This window comes from Sesamum indicum, linkage group LG9 (genome assembly GCF_000512975.1).
Source record: "Sesamum indicum cultivar Zhongzhi No. 13 linkage group LG9, S_indicum_v1.0, whole genome shotgun sequence".
Lineage (NCBI taxonomy): Eukaryota > Viridiplantae > Streptophyta > Magnoliopsida > Lamiales > Pedaliaceae > Sesamum > Sesamum indicum.
The window spans coordinates 11,969,809-11,992,941 of record NC_026153.1 but is presented as its reverse complement, the minus strand read 5'-3'; the positions used below and the strand labels follow the sequence as shown (position 1 = coordinate 11,992,941).

General features: G+C 32.6%; 3 protein-coding genes across 6 annotated transcripts in view; 1 reads left to right on the top strand and 2 right to left on the bottom strand.

Moving 5' to 3' along the window:
- On the top strand, window positions 3,229–5,418 carry LOC105171249 (cytochrome P450 CYP736A12-like). Its single transcript, XM_011092302.2, has 2 exons — window positions 3,229–4,164; window positions 4,712–5,418. The coding sequence occupies exons 1-2, from the start codon at window positions 3,283–3,285 to the stop codon at window positions 5,321–5,323; spliced, it is 1,494 nt and encodes a 497-aa protein (XP_011090604.1). The 5' UTR covers window positions 3,229–3,282; the 3' UTR covers window positions 5,324–5,418.
- LOC105171248 lies at window positions 6,674–8,413 on the bottom strand. Of its 4 annotated transcripts, none has more exons than XM_011092298.2 (3): window positions 8,258–8,399; window positions 7,389–7,448; window positions 6,674–7,300 (listed from the first exon to the last, which is right to left on the bottom strand). In XM_011092298.2, exons 1-3 carry the CDS (start codon window positions 8,345–8,347, stop codon window positions 7,004–7,006), a joined length of 447 nt encoding a protein of 148 aa, XP_011090600.1. In that variant the 5' UTR covers window positions 8,348–8,399; the 3' UTR covers window positions 6,674–7,003. The 4 variants fall into 4 exon arrangements, with proteins under 4 accessions (XP_011090600.1, XP_011090601.1, XP_011090602.1 ...); XM_011092299.2 differs by having other exon boundaries at window positions 6,677–7,291; XM_011092300.2 differs by having other exon boundaries at window positions 6,688–7,300; window positions 7,389–7,433; window positions 8,258–8,413.
- The window catches only part of LOC105171247 (cytochrome P450 CYP736A12-like), a 2,083-nt gene continuing 1,361 nt past the window's right edge, over window positions 22,412–23,133 (bottom strand). Inside the window, exon 2 of the mRNA XM_020697019.1 lies at window positions 22,412–23,124. Within this exon, the coding sequence (XP_020552678.1) occupies window positions 22,553–23,124 (572 nt within the window). The 3' untranslated portion in view covers window positions 22,412–22,552. The remainder of the gene's footprint in view (window positions 23,125–23,133) is intronic.

The window sequence follows — 23,133 nt, the reverse complement described above, 5'->3', positions numbered from 1 at the left end:
ATGCTTAAGTCAGTAATTATTTACTGAGGTAAATAAAGAAAAAACTTGAGAGAATGTGAGAATAATAAGGGAGTATGCTTATTAACTGAAGAAATTTGTGTGGAATGCAAAAAGAGAGCTAAAAGTAGCTAAAAAATGAGAGGGAATTGAGTGTGAGTAAGGGATACTTGATTACTAGATGACGCACAAAATGTTTCTATTTATAGGCTGGCGTAGAGAAAGACTAGAAATTAGCTAGGGCAAATTCGGCACCAATGGATAGTTGCACGTGTTAGTTACATAACAAAAAAAAGAATATTAGGATTTGCACTTATCTAAATGAAGATATGACGATTTCACCCAGTCTTGCTCAATCTACCTATGTATTTAGGGATGCATTTTACTTGCTGACTAAATAGTCAATTCCAACTAGCTCTCTTGGCGTTAATGGAAGATATTTTACTATGACGTGTCTTAAGGCGTCGGCCATCTGTATGATGTGGCCTCCCTGCTATATGATGACTCAACTTGCTAGATTGGGTTTATTTTTTGGGTCTATCGGATTAGGAAAAAGAAGCAGTTTATGGCCTTTATACCTTACCCTTAGCCCAACAAAGCTTGACCTGCTAGGCTGTTCGCTTGGGACCCACCTCCTTATCTTTGGGCTTTAACGAAAAATGTTTGAGGGAGTATCAATAATCAAAAGAAAAAAATAATAGTAAATACAAATTAATATGGCCCCACAACGGCTATTATCCATTTTTTGTGCAAGTGAGGACAAAATATTAGTCATAGCTAAAAATCATCGTAAAAATCGATTAACCATCTAAAAAATTTAAATTTTTACATTAATTTGGTTTCGTCGTGATTAATAATATTAATTTACCACAAATTTTAAGTTATAGTCATTTATAGTGTAGGAAAAATTCATTTCTTTTTGTGGTGAGTGAGGAGAGACATCCGCCACATAATCATATCAGGATATCCTAATATAAGCAGTTGATGACACTACAAGAAATAGAATATTTGGTTATGCCTAATTGTCATGGTTAATAAACTGATAATACAATTTATATAAAAAATTAACCTTGATTCATTTTTAAAAATTATATACATAGGATGTGCTAGGGATGGCAGATGAGTCCAACCAGCTCGAGCGAGATTGTGTCTGTTCACCAGCTCGCGAGCTTTTCGTATTTTTTTTAATATTTTTTTATATATATTTTTATTTTGAATTTTTTTATATATTTAATATTTGATCAATTTTATAATCAAAATTGACCATATATTATAATTATTAATCAATATCTTACATTTTATTTTGGATAATAATAGATTATGGTACTTTTATTTATACATTTAATTTTTATACAAAAATAACTTAATCAACAACTTAGTAAATTATAATATTTTTTGTAATTAAAATTATTATTCAATATGACATATATAAATTTTATGTTATATTTTAATATATATTTGTATTACGTTATACTTTTTTTTTTAAATTGATAAGTAATTCATTTATGATTTTTTATCTATTTTTGAGTTTTATATTTATATCAGGATACATACTATGCATTATGAAATCTATTTTATTATTTATAAATTATGTCAAAATTTAGTGATTCCTATGAATTAATCTAAAAATAATGATAATGATAATAATAGTGATGGTTGAACAATTTTAATTATTATTTTATTATATATATAATGAGATAAAAAAATTTAATCAATAATTATGATATCTTAAAATTTGGGAACCCGATCAACACCAAATTTAAATATATATAAGACCGTGTCCATGAGATCATATCTGACGGTTTGATTTAAATCACATGGTCTATTCTACGATATGTCGATTTGAATGATTATTCTTGTTTGGAGTATGATATCTTGACATCCGTATATCCAATAAGTCTAAAACTTTACCAAGTGTTTTTTCTATAAGTATGATCATATCTAACGGTCTGATTTGAATTTTGATAGTCTGACTAACCCATGTTGTTCAACAATGTAAGATGATAGTTACATCAATGTAATACTAACATTTATAAATATATAAATTTATTGCAGATTGTGAATATATATTAATCTCAACTATAAAATATTTTTATTTATTTCAATTGCATTATTTCAGATAATTGATACTTTTCTATAACTTTAAACTATTTAGAATGATTTTTTTTTTGTACATTTTACTAATTATATTACTACTAAACTAATCAATAGTTTATATTTATAACAAGAAATTAGAATTTCATACTATATTTTGGTATATTTATAATATAGTATACATTTTACAATCTATTTTATTACTTATAAGTTTATGTAAAAAATTGATGATTCTCATTATTTAATCTAATAATAATAACAATATAGTATGCACTATACAGTCTATTATTACTTATAAATATATGTCAAAAATTGGTGATTCCTATAATTTAATATAATAATAATAATAATAATAATAATAATAATAATAAAACAAAAAAAATTAAAAAATCAGATTGAGCTCAAACTCAACATATAGGAATCAAGTAGTCGTTGACCAAATAGTCATTGATCACAATCATGTAATGGTTATTGGCTGTAGTTTTTGTGAGGTTGGCTAAAATATTTGTCATGGCTATTAGCTACGATAAAAAGCTAGTTTTTATTTACCACGATTTTGAATCATAAACATTAATATTATAGGCAATAATTTATTTTTCCTAGTGTGAGTGGCTTTTTAAATTAATCACGTAAAATTATCATATTGAAATACATACTTTATGCACGTAAAAATTATGTATCTTATTTCACAAAATTTCACGCTTTATATGATTTATGTGATCCAGTATGAATGAATAATTTTTTTTTTCTTGAACGCCAAAAATCAATTTTAATTAATTTATATTAGGTCTAGAGACTTTACGTTTAAAAGAATTACATTTTTTTTTTGAGATAATTATATTTACATTCTTATTATTTTTAAACTAAAATTTCAAATACTATAATTAAAGGGTCCCTAAAAGTAATTCGATAAATCATAATTAATGATGAATTCATATCCCAACCACAAGCTGAAGACGGAAGTCAAATTTTTCGCTTCACGTCATTTACTATGAACTCAGCTTCTTTTTCTTACTATTTTGTCCTTTTCTGCCATTCTCTCGTTCCTCCTTTTCGGACAAAGTACATAGATATTTTTCTCTTTATAAAGGCTGATAAACCCCTTATTACAACCCTGTATTTGTTCTTCTTCTCCATCTATATTGGTAAAGGAGGGAAGAAAGGTAGAGAAAGGCATACTATAATCTGAAAATGGTCTGCATTTGGACAACAGCCGTAGCAGCGATTGTGTTCTTTTATTTCCTTCAACAGTTTGTAAACCTGGGAAAGAAGAAAAAACTGCCTCCAGGCCCGACAGGCCTCCCAATTCTAGGCCATTTCCACCTCTTGGGGAAGAATCCCTACCAAGATTTGCACCGTTTGGCACGAAAGTACGGCCCGATCATGTACATGCGCTTCGGCACCGTGCCCACGATCATCGTCTCATCACCGGCCGCAGCTGAGCTCTTCTTGAAGAAGCACGATCTCACTTTCGCCAACAAGCCTCATCACGAGGCCTCCAATTACCTAAGTTATGAGCAAAGAAACATAGTCTTCGGAAGGTACGGGCCGTATTGGCGCAACATGCGAAAACTTGCCACCTTGGAGCTGCTGAGCAATCTCAAGATCAGCCAGTTTCAACCGATGAGGAAGGCTGAGATTGACATTTTGGTGGGCTCACTCAAAAGCGCTGCTGAAATTGGTGAAACTGTCGATATGAGCGTCAGAATTGCGTCAGTCAGTGCTGATATGACGTGTCTGATGGTGTTCGGGAGGAAATACGCTGACAAAGATTTGAATGACGAAGGGTTAAAGGAAGTGATGAAGGAGACGGTGGAGGAGGCCGCGGCTTTTAATCTTGGAGACTATTTTCCCTATCTTCGGGGGCTTGATCTTCAGGGCTCGGCCCGACGATTGAAGAAACTTAGCAAGATTTTTGACAGGTTTCTTGAGAGGATCATTGATGATCATGTTCAGAACAAGAAAGAAAAGCAGCAGAGCTCTCAAGACTTTGTGGACACCATGATGGGTATTATGGAGTCCGGAGAGGCTGGATTCGACTTTGATCGCCGTCATGTCAAAGCTGTGTTATTGGTAATCTAACTATACAGTGATAATTATATTTATATCTTCTAATTCATGGTTTATTTATATAAATTATCTTATTTTTTATAATTACATATATAGCCATAAGAAATTTAGATATGGTTTAAACAAATCATCCATGCTTTTCAGAAAATTACACATACACCTCTAAAAGATATAAATGTAATTACACAAACTACCCTTAATTTTTGACAATTAAGGGTAGTTCTGTAATTATGCAAAAAGTAGAGATGATTCTATAAATAAATCATAGATCAGGGGATGTAAACGCAATTATCCGTATTATATAATATATAAGAGCTAAATGTTTGTTTTGTTAACAATTTAAACTATTTTATCTCATGAAAATGGAACTAGGTAAATAAAGTGTTTGAGTACTTGAGTTTGACATTCATAAAAATAAAATTTCAACGTGATAAGATTTGGAAAAAAAAGATATTCTCCCTTACAAATGACTTTTAGCTGCAGTAGACAAGGTGATTTATCAGTACTATTTATAATTCTAGACAGGGAGTGGCGTTCTCTTTTTGTGCAGGATATGCTGCTAGCAGGAATAGATACTTCAACAGCAGCAGTGGAATGGGCATTGTCAGAAGTCATCAGGCATCCAGTAGTAACAAAGAAGCTTCAAAAAGAACTAGAAGAAGTTGTCGGCTTGGACCAGACCGTGAACGAATCACATCTTTCCAGCCTCAAATACCTAGATTACGTGGTCAGGGAATCAATGAGGCTCCACCCCGTCAGCCCACTGTTGATCCGCGAAGGCATGGAAGATTGTGAAGTCGACGGGTTCCACATACAGAAGAAATCACAGGTCCTAGTGAACGTCTGGGCCATCGGGAGAGATCCCGATGCCTGGACGGACCCTGAGACGTTTTTCCCTGAGAGGTTTCTTGGCAGCAACGTGGACGTTCGGGGACGGGATTCCCAGCTTATACCTTTCGGGACTGGAAGGAGAGGGTGCCCTGGATTGCAATTGGGGCTAACAATTGTCCAGTTAATGGTGGCACAATTGGTTCATTGCTTTGATTGGGAGCTTCCTGAAGGAATGCAGCCTGATGAGCTGGATATGTCTGAGAACTTTGGCCTGATCACTGCCAGGGCTAAGCATCTCGTGGCCATCCCCAAGTACAGATTGCATCAGTAGAAGAGTACAATTCATAATTAATCACTTGGCTAAATGGACCAATTACATACAAGTTTATTATACTTGTGTAGTTAAAATTTCTCACACAATACGAAATAACGTTTGTTGGTTTTTAATTTAAATAAATTTTCACTTAGATTTAACTACGCTACTGTGTATATTGTTAATACACATGCAATAATAAGGATAAAAAAGTAATTTATATATATGACTCATACAATAAATACATACACCCTATCATATTACATAAATTCTGACTCTACTATAAGTACCAAAAATATAATTTTTTAGAGGGAGGACTATTCATTTATTATGACCACACCTACCAAGAAACCCCTTGAAAATCATATTTTCACTTGGTGAGTTATAATGTCGCGAGTAAAATTCATATTTTCATCCTTTCATAAAATTCGCAACCACATCATTGGCGTCGTTTTTGAAAAAATATGCCTCGACACTGAGTATGCAAACCAGGCCTCGAGCTCATGACGTCCACGATTTGGACATGATCTGCGAAGCTCAAGTGAACGGGGCGGAACAAGACCCGCCTCGAGAACAGTCGCCACTCTAGGATGTAACCCCCCTAACTCATGAGAAAGTACCCCTCAATGAGGAGATCCCCCCGCCACTTCGACAATCTCTGCCCGCGTCTCCTGGGGGAGCACTACCCCTAAAAACTCCACCCTAAGACCCGATGATCCAACTGACACAAGAAGCTTTGCTAGCTCTGATTCGCGACGCATCTACTCGAGCAGCGGCACAAGCCGTGGCCTAATATGTAGTACAACAACCTGCGAATCCGCCCCCTCCTTCCCCTCGCAGAAGTCGAGAATTATCCTCGGCTCTCGAGGAGGAGGGGCAAAATCTCTCGACCTGAGGTTGCACGGACCCAAGATAAAAGCCCCAGCAATTGAAAATCATCAGCTCCCCCACTGCCTAAGGGAGCCGAGGATCTTTATTTGCCATGGGTCATCCCCCTCCTCGACGAAGTCCTTTCTTCCTTGCAATTTTAGCCGAAGCACTTCCAGTGGGCGTCAAAGTATCGAATCTGCCAGAATATGATGGAATAGGGAACCCACAAGAACACTTGGACAAATTTTATGTTAAAATCGATTGGTACGACTAGAGTGACGCCGCCTATTGCAAGGTCTTCCGCACTACGATCTCCAAACATTCTTTAGCATGGTTCAACCAACTGTCGGTTGGAACTATCTATGTCTTGATAAGTTGATTCAACTTTTTTTGCGTCACTTCTCCATGAACAAGAAAGTCCCAAAAACGGCCACATATTTGTTGACCATTCGCCAGAGAGAAAATGAGCCATTAAGAGATTACGTTCAAAGGTTTGTGGAGGCAGTGCACGAGGTGCCGCATGTCAATCACGAGTTGTTGGCCAACATAATTCAACAAAATTTGCTACCAGGAAGATTAAAAAATACTATAGCCGGAAAGCCCCCAAGCTCTCTAGAAGACTTGCTCATGCGATTACAAAAATAAATTAGAATTGAGGAGTTCAATATTTCAGACACTTCCGTTGGCATCAAGAGGAAAGGTCAAGAAGAGGAAAAAGAATCGAGAAAGGAGGAAACATTTACCTCCAACGGGGTACACACACTACACCCCATTGAATGCATCTAGCGGGGAGATATTAATTGTGGTGGAACAACAAGGTATAATCAGTCAATGGCCGACAAAGATGAAAGATAACCCCAAGAGTCTCGAGGCTGCCGATGCGTCCTCCATGGCTGAGTATGGCGATGGTGGTGGCGGCGGTGGTGGTGGTGGTGGTGTGAATGTGCGACTGGAGGCATGGGTCTCAAAATCAAGATCGAATACTCGGCCATTTTTCTTGCTCCCGACTGTAGCTTGCCGCATCTGTTGCTCCATCATCGCCACCCAAGCCTCGGATTCGGCTGGAGCATCGAGGTCCACGATCGTGGGCTGAGGCTGACGATCCTCCAACATCTTCTGGAACGTCTCTTGCAAAACAAACAAAATTGTTAGTACTGTTATTAAATTTTTATTTAATTATTAAAAAAATAATATTAACAATTTAGCTGCTTACCACCACCTTCGCCGCCCTCGGCCCGCTCCAGCTGTTGTCCTCTCTCTGCTTGTAGCATCGCTCCAATTTTGATTATTACGTAAAAAAATTATTAATGTGAATATAATTCCAACTTTTGTGATTATTTACATTTATTATGTAAAGTTATTGTTAATATTGCATAAATTGGTCAAAAATTCTTTATTAATGTGATTATTATGTAAAATATTATTAAATTGCGTACATTGCATAAATTTATTGAATTACATAAATTACATATACTTTGCAAAAATTACACATAAATTGTATAAATTGCATAAATTACACATGTATTGCATAAATTTATTAAATTCTATAAATTACACATAAATCACATAAATACAAATAAATTGCATAAATTAGACATAAATTGTATAAATTGCATAAATTATACATGTCTTTCATAAATTTATTAAATTGTATAAATTACACATAAATTGCATAAATTATACATAAATTGACTGAAAAAAATTTTAAAATTAACAAAAGTTTTCTGTCATCAATTTTCCAAAAATTTAAATAAATTTACAGAAAATTTAAAAAAAAACCAAATTTACAGAAAAGTTTTCAAAAAATTACACAAAATTAGGAAAAAAAATTCAAAACTATTTTCAGAATATTCATTTCTTAAAAAAACCGTTAAAACTTTAAAAAAATTGGCGACTTTTTTTTTACAAAAATTGGGGGTTTATTTTTTAAACAAATTTGGGGGAAAATATTTGTAAGAAACTGGACGAAAAAATGAAGAAAAAATTGTGTGGGGGAAGGGGGCGGGTTTCAGAAAGAAAGGGGGGCGGGGCAAGTTTCACAAAGAAATGGGAGGAGGTCGGGAGGAGGAAGGAGAGACTTACCTCGCTTCTACGGTGGTTAATCGGCGGCAGAAGATGACCAATAGTCGAGCTTCTATAAGATATTTTTCTTTGTTCATTTATGCTCTGCATCGTACTCGGTCAGGAGCGATAAAGGCATTTCAATCGTAGGATTAAACTCTTCAACCCTATGACGCGCCAAAGATTATAATACATAATTAGGAGATTACTTGGTAAACTTTTATAAAACTTAGTTAATTGGTAAATAAATTATATGTCACAATTGGAATATAATAAAATTTGAGCAGATTAAATTGGAGTTAATTATAATATTTGGGGATAACTTATATTAATTAAGAAAATTTAGGAAGAACGTGATGGGTATTTTGAGAAAGAGTTTAATTAAGTAAATAAAATAATAATAATATTATATATGTGTGTAAATAATATATATATGTAAGTAATATAATATATATATGTATATAACATATATATATATATGAATTAGAGAGAGAGAGAGAGTTGAGAGTGGGCTTGGTGGGCCATCACCCCCACGCCTCACTCTCTTCTCTCTTGTTTTGTACATACATACACATTACACACACATGAAACAATTGTGAAATTTGCATTCTCCCTGCGGAAAAAGAGAGAAATCGAGGTACGAAAATGCAATTTTAATTCCTATTAATTTATATAATTATATTATTTAACTAGTTTATTTATTAAATGTTGTTTATATTGAGCGATGTACTGTTTAATCAGAATGTTTTACGAGTTTGGCTATTTAAAATAGTATCGAATTAAATATCAAATTGGATATAAAAATGATATCGTTGGTCAATTAGATTATTAAATTTATTATATTTGAATATTTCTATAGCTAATTTATACAATTTCATCGAAATTATTAACCAAATACGCAATTCTATGTATTGTTGTTTAATTAAATTGTATAAGAGCGAGAAATTGATAGAAAATTCATAGAAATATTTTGAAAGTTATATTTAATAAATGGTATGTTAATAAAGAGAAAAAACAAAGGTTTGTATTTCGATAGAAATGGAATGTTAAAGAATTATTTAAAATTGTACGAATAGTATTCAATATTATATTTAAAAGAAATTACGATATTCTCGATATATTAATTGTATGTGGTATAACTCATTATAGGATACGGAGATAAAGTGAAAAGACCGAACCACTACCTATTGGTTAGATAAAAGCGTTGTAAGGTTGAGGTAAGTAAATAATTAGTATTATCTATATATGTCCCCTTTATTTGTGATTACTGTTATATGAATTTGTGGTTCATGCTGATATTGATTTATCTGAAGTATATGAGTGATGGATGATTTGATTTGATTGACGATATTGTATATGTGGAATGAGGAAATGCGTTGAAATATTATGTTTGTTGTTTGATGTATTGTGGATGTCTGGAATGAGAATATGTTGATATATTATTTTACGTTACTAGTTGCTTACAAGAATGGTGATATGTTGAAATGTGGGAGGTGAAAATTGAATATAATTGTGGTGTGAATACCCCTTGATATGTTGAAAAGTCTACAAGGCGAAAATATGATATAAAAAGAGCGATGCTGCGATATGAAAAAGATGTGATATAAAAAGAGCTATGTGCGAAATGAAAGAACTATATGCGATATAAAAGTGCTATGTGCGAAATGAAAGAACTATATGCGATATAAAAGAGCTATGTGCGAAATGAGATTGATGAGATTGAAAGAGCCGACTGTCAAGGGGATTCACTTAAATTTATATAACGGTGAGATTGAGTTGACGGGAAAAACACGATATCACCTTCTGGTAAGCGAACTAGGAAAAAGGAAGTTTAGTTGATTATCTTATTGTGAGATAGCTACGTGGTGTACTACAACTGATTATGTTGGAATTAAATTGACGATATTCCATGCATGTTGTCTACTTATCCTATTTGGGCTGTGTTTGATATACATGTATAGACAGGGCTGGTTATTTACTTACTGAGTGGCAGGCTCATTTATCTACTCACATTTTCTTTCAGGAGTAGACTTTGAGGTGTCTGACTGTTGAAGGCTAGGTCTACGCGCTATACTCAGGCAAATCGAGCCAGTATGCAGTTTTCTCCTCTTTGTCAGTTAGAGTACAAATCATATTTTATTTGTATAGAGAGAACGTAAGCATGAGGATTAATTGTGATGGATTACTTGTGGTGTTTGATATGTATATATGATGTTGTGGGTTGATTATGCCTGTTATGACGTGTTGGGATTACATATGCAAATTGATTAGATGATTATGTGCAATTTTATATACAAACACAGGGATTACTGTAAGTATGACGTTTATGGTAGATATAGCCCTTGTACCGAAGGGGTGCTACAAACCCATTTGCGGATCTATTCTCCCATCAATCTTGGTCGTGCAACCATCCTTTCTACTCGGTTCTTTGTGTATGTTTTCTCGTTCTCATGGTACGGATGGTCCGGGTGAGGAACTGTCTGTGGTAGTTAAAGTAGCACGCCTTCCTACCATTATGTAGGTAGAATGCACGTGTGTCTTTCATACAAACTGAAAAACCAAAAACACCAACGGAACCCATCCAAATACTCTCCCATAAGCGGGTAGGTTGTTCACAATCCACATCAATGCAGTGCACATTGGGAATCTCTCTTTCTTCGCACTTGCGCGCGTCAGTAAACCCACATGCCACAAATTCAACAAATCCTCGATTAATGGCTCCAGGTAAACATCGATTAGACGCTTCAGATTGGAATGATCGGGGATCACCAACGTCAAGAACATATACTCAAAACCCATGTACAATCTTGGGGGAGATTGTACGGTACGGTGTAAGTATAACAGGCCAACACGAATACGTATGACCATACTGCTCGTGTGATACGAACCCATCTATGCATAAACCTAGTCTAATATTATGGGGCTCTACTGCAAAATTGGGATATATCCGGTCACAATGCCTTCATGCCTCTGCATCAAATGGATGATACATGGATCCCTCTTTCATCTGATTGTTGGCATGCCACGTCATTTGCTCGGCAGTCGCTTTCGAAGCATACATACTCTGCATGCCAGGGGTAATCGACAGGTACCTAAGAATGGCATACGGTGTCTTCTTGCAATTAGGATTTCGCTCTCTGGTCGGCTTGTACCTAGCTTCTCCATAAAACTCGTAGTAGTCCACATCAATGTCGTCCTTCCAGTACAACATGCAACCATTCTTACACACATCAATCTTGTCAACAGGTAAACCCAAGTCTCTTATCAATTTCTTCATACTATAGTAATCATGGGGCAGTGTGTGGTCGCGCGGCGATATATGATCAGCCCACTGCAATATTCAATTATATATATGCTGAGAAATATGGCCTTCGACTTTGATATTTACTAACTCAGCTACAGCCCCTAATTGAGATTGGGTGCAACCGTACCACTACGGCTGCTTGGCAGCATCACAACATCGTGAAACCGATCTACCAGCCTAGATACATAATCGTAGGGGCCCCACCGTAATATAAACTAGGCCCTACATAAGTAGGACATAACCTCGTACCATCATCAAGCGTACCATTCTGGTTATAATTAGAAGATTAGACAGCCAAACCAGCAGCATAAAAAACCATCCTCTGGGCCGCACTCGAAGCATACTCGTACCCTACATAACATGAAAAATAGGAGTTTACTCCTCCTGCACGGGGCTGCCGTGACGGCCTCAAAATACTCATCTGCCCTCTCCTCTCCATGAGAAGTCTAATTATAATATTCCGGCCTAAAACCTTTCATAAATAGGTCGAAATTTACCTTGTTCGTGGTTTTGAAAACTTCATTTTCGTACTTCTGACAAGGACACTTAATTTTCTCACCGTCTATATATGCATGTTGAGACTTTACCCATTCTATAAATGTAGCAACAACATCCTGAAACTCTGGAGTAAGACTACCCTATTTCGAAGGTTCTTCTCATACATCCATCTCCTCAACTGTCTTAACATGATGATTAGTCCTACACACATATATGCAGGCACACATATATATATGATTATAACATTAAATTTAATTAATTAAAAAAATTACAACAAATATAATCAATTAACAAATAAAGGGTTAAAGTTGTTGCCTAATCAAAATAACTGCAAATATCAACAAAAATTCGAGATAGAATTCACGAACAAGAGTACAAAAATATTAGTAGGATAGTGAGAGTGGGGGGTGTAAACGAGTCGAGCTCGACCTTTTTTGGCAAGCTCGAGCTCAAGCTGATCTTTTTTTTTTATTATTATTAGATTAAATTATGGGAATTATCAAGTTTTTAAATAAATTTATAAGTAATAAAATAGATTGCATAATGTATACTATATTATAAATATACCAAAATATAGTATGAAATTTTAATTTTTTACTACAATTATAAACTACTGATTAGTTTACTAGTAATAAAATTAGTAAAATATACCAAAAAAAAATTATACTGAACAATTTAAAATTGTAGAAAAGTATCCATTATTTGAAATAATGCAATTGAAATATATAAAAATATTTTATAGTTGAGATCAATATATGTTCACAATCTTCAATAAATTTATATATTTATAAATATTAGTATTACATTGATGTAACTATCATCTTACATTACTGAATAATATGGGTTAATCGGGCCATCAAAATTCAGATCAAATTGTTAGATATGATCAAACTAACAGAAAAATACATTTGGTAAAGTTTTAGACTTATTGGATATACAGATGTCCAGATATCATACTCAAAACATAATAATAATCATTCAAGTCGGTGTATTGTTGAATCAAGCCATGTGATTTCAAATCATACCGCCTGATATGATCTAATGGACATAGTCTTATATATATTTAAATTTCGTATGAGTTGGATGCCTGGATTTTAAGATATCGTAATTGTTGATTAAACTTTTTTATCTCATTCAATTAAAAAAAGTATAACACAATACAAATATATATTAAAATATAACATAAAGTTTATATGTGTCATATTGAATAATAATTTTAATTATAAAAAATATTATAATTTACTAAGTTGTTGACTAAATTTTTGTTTTTTGTATAAAGATTAAATGTAGAAATAAAAGTACTACAATGTATTATTATCCAAAATAAAATATATGATATTGATTAATAATTATAATATATGGTCAAATTTTGAGTATCAAAATAACAAAGTATTGAATATGAAATTAAATATTAAAAATTTTATAAATAAAAAAATATATAAAAAAATAAATAAAGCTCGTGAGCCGGCTGGCGAGTTGATGAACAGGAGAATTGAGCTCGAGCTCGAGCTAAAAATCGAGCGGACTCGTGAAGCTCGCGAGCCGGCTCGACTCATCTGCCAGCCCTAAGTGAAAGATTAAAAAAATTCGAGAGAAATTGAGAAAATAGAAAATAAGAAGAATGAAAGAAGATAGTAAGATTAAATTAAAAGAAAGGAACACATTTATATAGAAAATTTGGAACGGTCTTTGGAACGGATATAGGAACACATATCTAGCCATAAAAAAGTAGCCGTTATTTCATACTTTTGGGATGGTAATTGAGACGGTTTTTGGAACTGTCAATACGACCATTGAAATATATACATTGAATTTCAGTTCGAATGGACACAGTAACACCCAAGAAATAATTTAAAAGAACCGTCCAATGTGTACCAAGTTTTGGAACAGTTTTAGAAATACATTGCTTCTTAAATAAAACTCATAATTTGGAATGATTTTTTGCATATTTAATTAAGAGTGTACAGGAACCGCTCCAAATTATAGCTCATTTTGGAATACATTTTCAAACTGTCATTTTCTGAGACATATATTGCAACAGATATCGGAATGGTTAGATTATGACAGTTCATAAATCTAATATAATGTTCTAAACTGAGTTCCAACTATTTACCATTACTATTTTGGCACGGTCTTTGGAACGGGTGTAGTACCTGTTGTTTTGGAACCCATCTTGGAACGGTTTGACTTTTCCAAATTTATAACCAAAAGAAAATATTGCACATGACTTCATGTTTGAATATCCGTTCCTGAAGTGTTCCCAAAACCGTTTCAAGATGGACGATTCGTCTGACCGTGCTAAATTCTATCTTTTTTTATAGTGATGGTTTAATATAAGAGTAAATTGCATAACAACTCCCTATATTTTTATGAAATATAACGAAATCTCCATGTATAATTTTTATCGGCAAAAAATTTCTCGTATACCCTCTTTTCGTTAGAAATTAACGGAGAATGCATATTACATGCCTAAAATGTGAGTGGATTACTTTTTACACACTTTTACATTATTTTATGTATTGCAAAAGTCTACTATACCCTTTTCTTTGGTATATGATTAAGAGAAAACCAATATTTTAGCCTAAATATATTTTAATAAATTATATATTATTGATTAATTAATTTATTATTTAGTTTTAGTATATTTTAATTAATTGTATTTATTTATGAAATTTATTAATTAAACAAAACATACCTAATATTATTATTATATAAATATATTGTTTTATATATAAATACAAATGTATGTACAAGTATACTTGGGGTATTTCAGTTAATATACATCTTGACAACCAAAGGTGATTACTCTAATACCCTCACACTTACTAAATAGTATAGATAAGTAAAAATATATAAGAAATTTTTCTATAAATTTACTTAATGCAAAAGATGAACAATTAGAGAGTGTTTGGCTAAGATTTTTTAAACCATCTTATAAGATATATTTTTTAAACTTATAAGATATTGGATCTTATTTTAAAAGTAAGCTCATAAAGTATTTGGATAAAATAAGATATTAAAATATTAAAGCTTAATTATAACATGTGAAAGCATTGTTAAAGATGTTAGATGTTCGGTATAATTATGTCTTTTTATTGGTAAACAAAAGGACATGATATCACTAGGGTCAAATAAGTTGTTATTTCTTGACGTATTTTGTATTTAAATATTTTAAAACTACTTCCATAGATAGTACACATTACTTTAACACCAAATAAAAATTAATAGATAATCTCTTTTGCGAAAAGAATTAAAAAAATAACAAATTATTATCTAAATTTTTTAATAAAAGGAATATATATGTACATTCATGCTAGTCAAATATTGATATAGATATACAATTGATATGTTTTGTTAATGCAATGACATTTCTAGTCATATAACTTATAATATTTTGATTTATATTTTTGCAATAAATATAATATGAATAGCACATTACATATATAATATAAATTGGTGAAAGACCGTTCTCAAGTGGAACAGGTATTGTGACACATTGATGATAACTTGTCCTAATAGTTCATTTTGAATACAAAAATTTCTTTTTTTTTTATTAGAACATATTGGATAAAATTTGGAACAATTATAATTATTTAATGCGGGATATTTTTGAAACGATTTTTGTAGTATTCATAGCTGAATTTTAGACTTTATTTATTTGTATTTGTGATACATTTAGAAACAGTCATTGGAATTGTATAGTGCTCAATTTTTGAAATAGTATTAGGCACAATTTAGTTTTTGTTTAGAACCGTCTCTTGTAACTATGTTAGGAATATTTGTTGGAACAAAATATGGTGCATGTATTAGTTTGAATTGCAATACATTTAGGAACTGGTCAATCCTATATAGAAAAACTTATTTAGAATTGTTTGAGAAATGATGTTTGGAACTGTCTTGATATCGAGATTTGTAATATTTTTCTTAATAATTACTAAAATCGTTCCTATATTTTTATTTAATGACAAAAATTTTATAAAATAATTTAATTTATATAATTAATTATTAAATTTAATTATATTTATGAGTTTAATTAATTGAATAAATATGAAATAATGTAATGTAATAAACGTTATGAAACATGAATAATGAGGGGAAAAATATTGTATTAGTATACAATATTATCCAATTACAAAATTGAAAGAAAAAAACAAAACCTAATTAAATCCTCCTCATCAGCGATGTCTATATCATCCGCGTTTGGAGCAAGGTGGTTTGTCGGAGGCTGTGTTAAGGCACTAGTCGAGGCGATCGATTGTGACGGTCCAAGGTGGTTTGTCGGAGGCTGTGTTAAGGCACTAGTCGAGGCGATCAGTTGTGACGGTCCCGCAATCGAGTAGCTGGCTTGTATGGACTTCAAATACACAATAATTACAAAAAAACTACACTCAAATTACATTAAAAAATATTTACAAAAAATTATTTAATTTCATAAAAAATTGATACAAAATTTTAATACAAAATGCATTCTAAAATCATAAAAATTAAGAAAAATATTTTCTTAAAATATCTTCACATATATTTTCCGAAAATATTTTGGCTAAAAATATTTTGACAAATGTTTTACAAAATATGTTCATATATACTTATTATGAAATAACAAAAACATATTGGGATAATTATATTTTCACTTTCTGACTTATGATCTATTTATACAAACCATCCCTATCTTTTGCATATTACAGAAAATGCCCCTGACAACCAAAAAATAGGGGTAATTTGTATAATGATGTTAACATTTTTAAGAAGTGTGTTTGTAATTTTTCAAAAAAAGTAAGGGGTGGTTTGTGTTAGGGATATTGACATTTGGTGGATATATGTGTAATTATCTAAAAGATAGGAGTGATTTGTGTAAATAGACCATAGGCCAAGGGGTGTAAATGTAATTATCCCAAAAATATTTTCACAAACATATACTTTCACTAATATTTACCAAAAAAAATATGAATATTTTCAGAAAATTTCAGAAAAATAGAAAATCTAGTGAAATAGTTTTTAATAATTTCCACCAATATTTTACATAAAAAAATTTAAAAACAAAACACTCAAATAGATTTTGATCACGAATAAAACAAAAAATGAAAAAAAAAATCTGAAAAATTAAAAACAGAATTTAATCAAATTTTAGAGTGTTATAATGATTGTAATTGGTATTTATTTTAAATTCATGTATCTTTGAGAAATAGAACCCACATTGCCACACCCTAGCAACCTTTTTGAAGCACTGAAATATTTCTTAAATTTTAATATTTCAGAAAATAATTTTAAAATTTCTGAAAATAATTTTAGAAAATAATTGAATACAAAATACATACTTCAGAATGCATTTAAGAAAATAGTTTCAATTTTCAGTTTTAAATTTTTAATTTTGAGAAAATATTTTAATTTTTCAGAAAAATTTTCAAAAAAAAATTCAATACAAAAAACATATTTAAATACAGAAAATTACAAACAAATTCAGAAAAATTGCAAAAAAAATTCAAAAGCTTCAAAAGAATTGCCAAAAAAACTCTAGAAATTAATCATCATCATCACCATAAAAAAATCATCATCAGCATCCAACTCATTATCCACATAATAATAGTAAAAATAAAAAAAATTGAACTTGATTTAAGAAAGAGTGGAGCATGCATGAAGTAGTTAGATGCTTCTTCTATTCTTTTCCCTGGCGCAGCTGGGCCATCCTGGACTTGAACCCGAGACCTCGCCCGTGAAGTAAATCATCGCACCTACGGTCCAACCAATTGGGAGAGAATCAATAGATTCCTTTTCGGGAGCGATTCATCCTTCCCGAACGCAGCATACAACTCTCCGTTGTACTGCGCTCTCCAAGTGTGCTTGTTCCCCCCTTCTTCCTTACCCCGGCAAGTTTTTGTGAAATAACTTCGATGAGAAGAAAAAAGAAGGCGTTAAGAGACCCTCCTGGCCCAACCCTAGACACTCTAAGATCCTTTTTCAAACCTGCTCCTCCTACATCCATCTTTTGAAATGGAGTGGGGCCAACAGGCGGGGGAAGATGCGGCAGGCAGCAACAGGTGCTTCCACGTATGAGAGGCGTGGCAAGAGGTGGGGGAGGGGTGTAGTAGGAGGGGGGAGGTGGTGGCAGGGGGTAGCGGAATGGGCTAGCAGGGGGATAGCGGGGAGAGACAGAGAAAGAGAGAGTTATTTATTTTTTTATTGTAAAAAAAAATTATATTAATATAATAATTTTTAATATATTAATATTAATATGTCGAGTCGTGATTTGACATTAAAAACTATTTTTTTCAGCAAAATTACCCAAGTTGCGATCTATAATCACGACACCAGCCATTTTTCTTTTTTCTTTCGTTTAATTTAAATTTTATATAAATTAATTATATAATTTCATTTAATTATATAAATTTATTTAATTATATATATTTTATTTAATTATATATAATTAATTTTTAACAGCATATTAAAGTCCAAAAATCATAAATCAAAATTGTATTAATTTAAAAAATTACAATTAAGTGTACAAATGTAATAGTGTATATTTTTTGGTATAATTATAAAAAATACAATGAGGCACAATTACTCTTGCCTGATACGTTTTTTCCCATTGTTATGATCATTCATAACTTTTTGAGAGGAGACTCCTACCAGGCACATCTACACCAAAGAGCAAAATGTAAATTTGCTTGGTAGCTTTCTTTGGTAACAGTCCGGCGTTTTGAGCTCTCAATGCAATATCCTTTGACTTGTGTTTCTTCCCTCTTCGGTGTTCGTTAAGGGCTAGCTCACTGGTGGCATCAACTCGGCTAATTACCGGACAAGATGTTCAAATAATATTGGCACTTCCAAAAGACACAAAAACTTCAATAAGTGAAGAGACCCTCCATCGCTGCATAATTCACCACCAAAATACATAAAAACTTCAATTCAAAAAGATGAAGTAGACATAGTTAGCAAGAAAAAGAGAAATAATGCATGACTATATTTGAGATGGCAAGAGTGAATGGATTGTTGCGTATATCTATTTGAAGCACAACTATTTATACACGTAATGGAACCTACCACTAACTTTTTTATTTAAAAAAAATTGAACGATGTATCAGTCTTATTTAATTACAAGGCTGACACATTGTTCGTCTTGTTAAATCAAAAAGACTGACCAGTCTTGTTAAATCAACGGTTAGCATTTATCAAGGCTGACCAGCCTTGTTAAATGAAGGTTGCCAGTGCTGGTAGCCTTGGTAAATCAATTGACTAAAGGCAGCTGCGGCCAGTGATGGGTCAGTCAGTGACCCATCACTATCATTTTTTCTATGGTGTTAAAAAAATTTAACCGCGGCAAACCTCTATAAATTCTGCGTAAGAGGCTATCACTTTCCACTACACTTTCAAAACAAAACTTTCGATTTCACTTTCGTACGTACGACTTTTCATTCGATAATTTTTATAAATATTTTCGTATGGGGTTACACAAATTATATTTTTTTTTACAAATGGATAGAGCTCTGTGTACGGCCCTCATGATGGCAAGAGGTGGGGGAGGGGTGTAGTAGGAGGGGGGAGGTGGTGGCAGGAGGTAGCGGAATGGGCTAGCAGGGGGATAGCGGGGAAAGACAGTGAAAGCGAGAGTTATTTATTTTTTTATTAGTAAAAGAATTATATTAATATAATTAGTTTAAATACCCTAATATTAAAATGTCGAGGTGATGGGTCACTTTCATCTCCCCCTCTCTACTAAGTGTGGAAAATTCTACTAAGGGGCAGATTTATATAATATTTTTTAGAACGATCTTTTTTAATTATGACGCTTTTCAAACAATGTCACAAATAATAATTTATATATTACATTTTTTGGAATTGTCTTTTTTTATTATGGCTGTTTCAAATAATGTCGCAACTTATAATGTATTTTCCAAGAAAATAAACAAACATTAAGAAAAACCCATTCCGAATAAATTAAAGAGCAAAGAAAAGTATACAATGTGTGTATTAAGACAATTAAAAATATAAAATATTTTTCATGACATTGATATATTTTCACTATATGATGTATTTGTATATTTAAATTTATTAATATTACATAGATGTAATTAGTATCTTACATCGTTGTACTGTTTTGCTTAATCAGACCGTTAAAATTTTGATCAGACCATTAGATATGATTAAATAGACAAAAGACTGATTTTAATGAAGTTTTGGAGATTTTTGTTACACGGATATCGAGATATTGTATCTCATTCGTGATAAGCGAGATTCAAAAAGGTGCAAATAGACAGAATTTTATAGGTGTTTATGTTTGGAATTAATCCAGCTAGTGGATATTGAGATATCGTAATCGAAACGTACATTAGATATTTTGTATACACATTATGGAACGGTTAGCAACCTTTGGAACGATTAATGATAATTTATAATTAGGAACGGCAATCTAATATATAATTGTTCCAAGTTTTATTTTTTTTACTTTATTTTGCAAGGGGCGCTAAATGAAATTATATTGAAACTCATTTTGAAACGGTCAATTTGAAAAAATCATTCCAATATTTGAATTTCCCTCCTTTATTTTGCAATAAGCGCTAATGAAATTATATTAGAACTCATTTTGGAACAGTTAATTGAAAACAAATCATTCCAAATTAAAAATTCAACAATGTACCGTACAGATTGGAACTGATTGTGGTGGAATGGTAATTTACAAAAAAAAAAAAAATTCGTTCCTGGTGGAAAAGAATACAAAATTTTATAAGTGGTTACAGTTAATTGAAACAAATCATTCCAAATTAAAAATTCAACAATGTACCGTACAGATTGGAACTGATTGTGGTGGAATGGTAATTTACAAAAAAAAAAAAAATTCGTTCCTGGTGGAAAAGAATACAAAATTTTATAAGTGGTTAAATGAAACAAAGTAATATATATATAGGAAAATTTGGAAAGGACATTGGAATGGTGTTTGGAACTCCAAAAATCAGCCTTATAATATAGCCATTGCAACACATTTAGGAACGTGTCCTGGAACACATGTAGGAATGACAAAGTTGTAACACCGTTGGAATGGTTATTGTAGTACCGCTTTCTCTATCCATTAAGGTTGTGTTAAATTGTAGCTCACTTTGGACGGTTCTTGAAAAAAGTTTTACAAATACTATATTTAAAAATGGACAATGTAATACAAATTTTTCTAAGTATTTAAACCATCTAAATTGTACTCATTTTGGAATGATTTTTTTAACTATCTATTTTTCAACGAACATTGGATCTCATTTTGGAACGGTGACTTTGTGCAATTAGTGGGCCGTTTCAATGTTTGCAAAATCGTTCCAAACTGTGTTACAATACATTGCTGTTTTAATGTTCGCACGACCATAGGAAGACAACTTGTAACACTAAATCTGGTATTGTTCTAGTAACAATTTGGCCGTTTCAAAAATAAATGATGAAATTTAATAGGATCCTGACATCGACAAACTGATTCCGTTCCTCAAGAGTTCCAATGATCGTTCCAATTAGGAATGATCGCGTGATTCTCTCTAAATTCTAGTCCAATTTTGATGGAACATGCTTGCTTCTTGAACAGGTTCTGGTGTGGCGGGCTCCCTCTTTGGCTGAACCCTGCAGGGTGCTTCCTTCTTGGGCTGAACCTAGTACCTTTGGACGGGCTGAGTTTTTTCTGGCCAGTCGAGCTTGGCCTGGTCTTCGTATTTCTTCTTGAGCCAATCAATCTTGGGCCATACTCATCAGGAACGATCGCATTATCCTCCCTAAATCCCATTTTTTTTTATAGTGGCTATCTTATTTTTGTTTAACTATGATAATTTATTATTAACAAATGAACTCTTGTCCCCTTTTTGAATGCAAGGAAAATTAAATAGCAATAAAATTCTAGACAGATAAAGTGTGTATGTGTGTGTGAGAGAGAAAGAGAGAGTGTGTCTATGTGTGAATACTAATATTTTTGTCTTATGACATGTTAATGTTATAGAACTTATAAAATATTTTGAAAAAGGTCAGATAAGTTTATTAGAAAGAGTCAAAATATTTTATTTTAAAATCGTATAAACTCTTAATGAAAAATTTTGCAAAATAAAATTTTAAAACTTATGTGCTGTCAAATATCTTTGGAATATTTTGAAGAGTTTATATATGAGCTTAGCCAAGCATCCTAGTACTAGCTATTTAATGTCACTCCAAGAATGATCATTATTGTCCCAAGTTTGATCTACTAACTATTGCTAATATTCCATAATTATTGCAATATTTTCACTTCTTGTAACTAATTTAAATATTTCCATTTTACGGCTCCTTTTTGTCTCTCATTCATCATTAACGTATAAAGCTAACAAAATTTAATATTTAAATTCCTGAAGATCTTATATATAACTTTAGAACAATATAGAAATTTTAATTGCTACATTTTTCATTCACAAATACATTTATTTTTTTAATATTTTACACATACATCGAATGCACCTTCAAATGCTAGTATATATAAAGTTAAAACCAACCAACATAGCCTCAAACGAACATCCGGCCGTCATTCATTTAAGCAATCGATAAGTCGGAACAGCCAAGAGATGGTTCTCTCTACAAGTCACCAGGCCAAAGTGCTCAGCCATGTCCAATTCACTAGCTACCATACCATCAGGGAGCTCCCAATCAAAGCAATGCACCAACTGTGCCAACACTAAACGGACCACCGTCAGCCCCAACTGCAACCCCGGACAGCCTCTCCTGCCAGACCCGAACGGTATGAGCTGAAAATCTTGTCCTCGGAGGTCTATATTGCTGCCAATGAACCTCTCTGGCAGAAACTTTTGAGGCTCTCTCCAAGCATTAGGATCTTTGCCGATGGACCATACATTCACTATGAGTCGTGATCCTTTCGGCACATGGAATTGATCGACTACGCAATCTTCCAGGGACTCGTGGATTAACAATGGGACGGCCGGGTGGAGCCTCAGTGTCTCCTTCACGACCATATCCAAGTACTCGAGTCTGTCGAGGTGTGATTCCTCCACTATTTGGTCCATGCCGACTACTTTTTCCAATTCTTGCTGCAGTTTCTTCATTGCTTTTGGGTGCCTGATGAGTTCTGAAAGTGCCCATTCCACTACAGTTG

Bases quoted from the DNA above. Each gene is read 5' to 3' on its own strand.
- LOC105171249 (XM_011092302.2), top strand. From the start codon at position 3,283: ATGGTCTGCATTTGGACAACAGCCGTAGCAGCGATTGTGTTCTTTTAT. The intron at 4,165-4,711 runs GTAATCTAACTA...CTTTTTGTGCAG, and splicing joins ATGTCAAAGCTGTGTTATTG to GATATGCTGCTAGCAGGAAT.
- LOC105171248 (XM_011092298.2), bottom strand. From the start codon at position 8,347: ATGCAGAGCATAAATGAACAAAGAAAAATATCTTATAGAAGCTCGACT. The intron at 7,449-8,257 runs GTAAGTCTCTCC...TCAAAATTGGAG, and splicing joins TTAACCACCGTAGAAGCGAG to CGATGCTACAAGCAGAGAGA. The intron at 7,301-7,388 runs GTAAGCAGCTAA...GTTTTGCAAGAG, and splicing joins CGAGGGCGGCGAAGGTGGTG to ACGTTCCAGAAGATGTTGGA.